At 40.3% G+C, this 3257-nt stretch overlaps 1 protein-coding gene across 1 annotated transcript; it reads left to right on the forward strand.

The window, feature by feature from the left end:
* Positions 1-358: 358 nt before the first annotated feature.
* Positions 359-2986, forward strand: LOC147615007 (membrane protein PM19L-like). Its single transcript, XM_086779836.1, has 4 exons — positions 359-709; positions 814-991; positions 1582-1627; positions 2771-2986. The coding sequence occupies exons 1-4, from the start codon at positions 589-591 to the stop codon at positions 2855-2857; spliced, it is 432 nt and encodes a 143-aa protein (XP_086635962.1). The 5' UTR covers positions 359-588; the 3' UTR covers positions 2858-2986.
* The last annotated feature ends 271 nt before the right edge of the window (positions 2987-3257 follow it).

The raw sequence follows: 3257 nt of genomic DNA on the forward strand, positions 1-3257 counted from the left end.
TGGAAGGTTTACAATAATATTTAACAAGTGGTGTGAACATCAAACTTATGCTAGGGTATAGTTGCTTTAATGGAAGGCAATGTTTGCATTAAGAATGTGTGTGCTTTATGACACTTTGAGTTGGAAAGGAGGAGGAGGAGAGAAGGTTATGAAAGAAAAGGCAATGTTTGCATTAAGAATGTGTGTGCTTTATGACACTGCGAGTTGGAAAGGAGGAGGAGGAGAGAAGGGTATGAAAGAGAACGGCTAAACAAGCATTAAACGGAGAGGCTTTGAGTAAGAGATGCCCAAAAAAGAAGATTTTTCTTTTACTCAAGCACCATTAAAACTGGCCAAGTCTTCACCTTTGGCATTGCCATAGCCTAAGCTTCTCTAAGCTTAATCCTGATATTGTCTTCGATAGCCTGAGCTTCTCTACGCCTAATCTTGATATTGTATGCAATAGCCTAAGCTTCTCTAAGCTTGATCTTGATATTGTACTCGATAGCCTAAGCTTCCCTAAGCTTAATCTTGATATTGTATATTCAATAGCCTAAGCGTCCCTAAGCTTAATCTTGATATATTAGCGTTGATATTATTCTTAGATTAATGGCTCGCAAGCTTCTTGAGAGGTCTTTAGCTGCGCCGATTCTCCTGCTGAACTTCGCTCTGTATGTGATCGTGCTAGCGATTGCAGGGTGGTCGCTCGATAGCATGATGGACGGCGTGGGTAAGCTTGATTATCATGCGTGCGTGCGTTAATCAACTGTGAGCGTGAAATGATAATTAGGGTAATCAAATAATTAACTGGCGGCGGCGATTACTTAATCGCAGATACGTATGGCAATGCGGCCACCCCAAACTTCGTGCACTTCTCTCTCATCGCTGGGGCGGTTGGCGTAGCTTCCATCATGGCTGCGCTCCGCCTCGTCAAGAATTGGAGTAGCGAGAGTGCCGCCGCCGCTAGCTCCTCCGCTCTCATCGCCTGGTCGCTCCTCCTCATCGCTTTCGGGTAATTACATTTTCTAATTAAATGTCTCTTTTAACACCTCCTAAACTCTCTAATTAAATGTGCCTAACACCTCACCTTAAGTCTCCAATTGATGTCTCTAATACACCTTGCTCCCTATTGAGCACCTAGCTAATGCCTCCTCACCTAACTTCTCTATTCAATACCTTTTCAGATTGTGTAATGCCTCCTCACCTAGCTAATGCCTCCTCACCTAACTTCTCTATTCAATACCTTTTCAGATTGTGTAACTCTCTAAAGTCCTTTACACATATGCTCCCCAAATTTTGGCTGCCTTAGCATGTTACCAGGGTGGGAAGGGGATGGATGGGGGAGACTCCTTGTCCACGAGGCCGGGCGAGTGAGCCTCTCTCTAGAATCTCAGGATTCTAGCAGCTTTTGCAATGGATTTTTATGGTTTTCCCACTTAGTGTTCAAATGCCCTAATACCTCCAATGCTTTGCCCAATTGAGTAACTATCTAATGTCTCTAATACCTTGCCTGATTGAGTATCTATTTAATGTCTCGTCTGTAATATATGTCTTTAATTCCTTGCGCTATTGTGTTACTAATGTCTCCTCACCGTAGTGCAGATTGGCTTGCAAGGAGATTCACATTGGAAATAGCGGCACCACCTTGGTAAGTCTCAAATGTGAAGGACTTTTTAGTGCATTTGAGTGCTTTCATTTGTACTTTCCTCTCTTTTCTTATTAGGTACACTCAATTTTTGGCATTGTCCTCTTTCCCATGTACATTGCATGTCTCTCACTTTCCTATTAGGTACACACAATTTTTGGCAGTACCCTCTTCCCCATGTACACTACATATCTCACACTTTAACTGCATCACCCTATTAGGTACACTCAATTTTTGGCATTACCCTCTTCCCCATGTACATTGCATGTCACTACATCACCCTCAATTTTTCCACTCGTAGCCCTCTTCTACATTGTGTGTCATATGAACTTCAAATGGGAAGAGTAAGGTCTACATAATCCCGAGTCTCTCTCTCTCTCTCTCTCTCTCTCTCTCTCACACACACACACACACACACACACATGTACATGTACATGACACACACACACACACACACACACACACACACACACACACATGTACATGACATACACAAACACATGTACATGTACATGACACACACACACACACACACACACATGCACATACATGACATACACACATACACATGCACACACACACACACACGTACATACACATAAACATGTACATGACATGCACACATGCACATGCACATACACACACATGCACCCATGCACACATGTACGCATGCATGTACATACATACACACATATGCACAAAACCAAACCATGCACGTACATACGTACACAAATATGCACAAAACCAAACCACCAAGAGGGAAGCCATTACCTTGTAGATATTTGCTTTCCCTTTGTAGCTACAAAATGGAACTCATTAGCCTTTTACTTGGTATGTGTGTGTGTGTGCACGTGCACGTGCACCCTCGTGTGTGTGTGTGTGTGTGTGGGTGTGTGTGTGAGGTGGGGGTGGGGGGTTGGATATGGGAGTCAATTTGAAAGCCCAAGCATAAAAAATAGATGATATATGTGTTAGAAATAATGATCATGTCATTATTTATCTATGTCAATAAAAATAATGGTTTAACAAGAATTGCTAATTAAAAATATCCAAGACGAACTTTAATTCATGCATTTATTCACCTACGTCTTTATAATTCACAAACTCTATTTTGCATTAATCTAAAAGTGTTCCTCCTTCATGCAGAAATTCATGGAAGCCTTTGTGATTACTCTTACTGCCACACATGGACTTTACTTGCTAGTGCTACATGGTGGCTCCTTGGGTTTATAAAAAGGATATAACCAACAAAGAGAAATGAAATAATGTTGGTTTCTTGGGTCCATAAAGGGATACACTTATAATATAGAGCAAAGGTGTACATTGTACATAAATTCTTTCTAAATTCATGTGTTATGTGGCTTGTTGATTTTTAAATATCAATAATATTCTCTCCAAAATGTATAGTTTGTCTATCTATAGTGGCTTTAACTTAATGTACAATGTGTTTTCTAATTCATTCAGGTGTCAATTCTAAATTTAATGTACAATGTGTTTTCTAATTCATTCAGGTGTCAATTCTAAATTTAAAATTTCTCCTTTGATAAATATACCCCACATGCCACCATTAAATAAGATTTTTCGTGGTCCTATTTAAACTAACTGATGTATTTATAAATTTTTAGGACAACAC

This window comes from Cibotium barometz, chromosome 41 (genome assembly GCF_041138505.1).
Source record: "Cibotium barometz isolate CiBa-2024 chromosome 41, ASM4113850v1, whole genome shotgun sequence".
NCBI classification, from domain to species: Eukaryota; Viridiplantae; Streptophyta; class Polypodiopsida; order Cyatheales; family Cibotiaceae; genus Cibotium; species Cibotium barometz.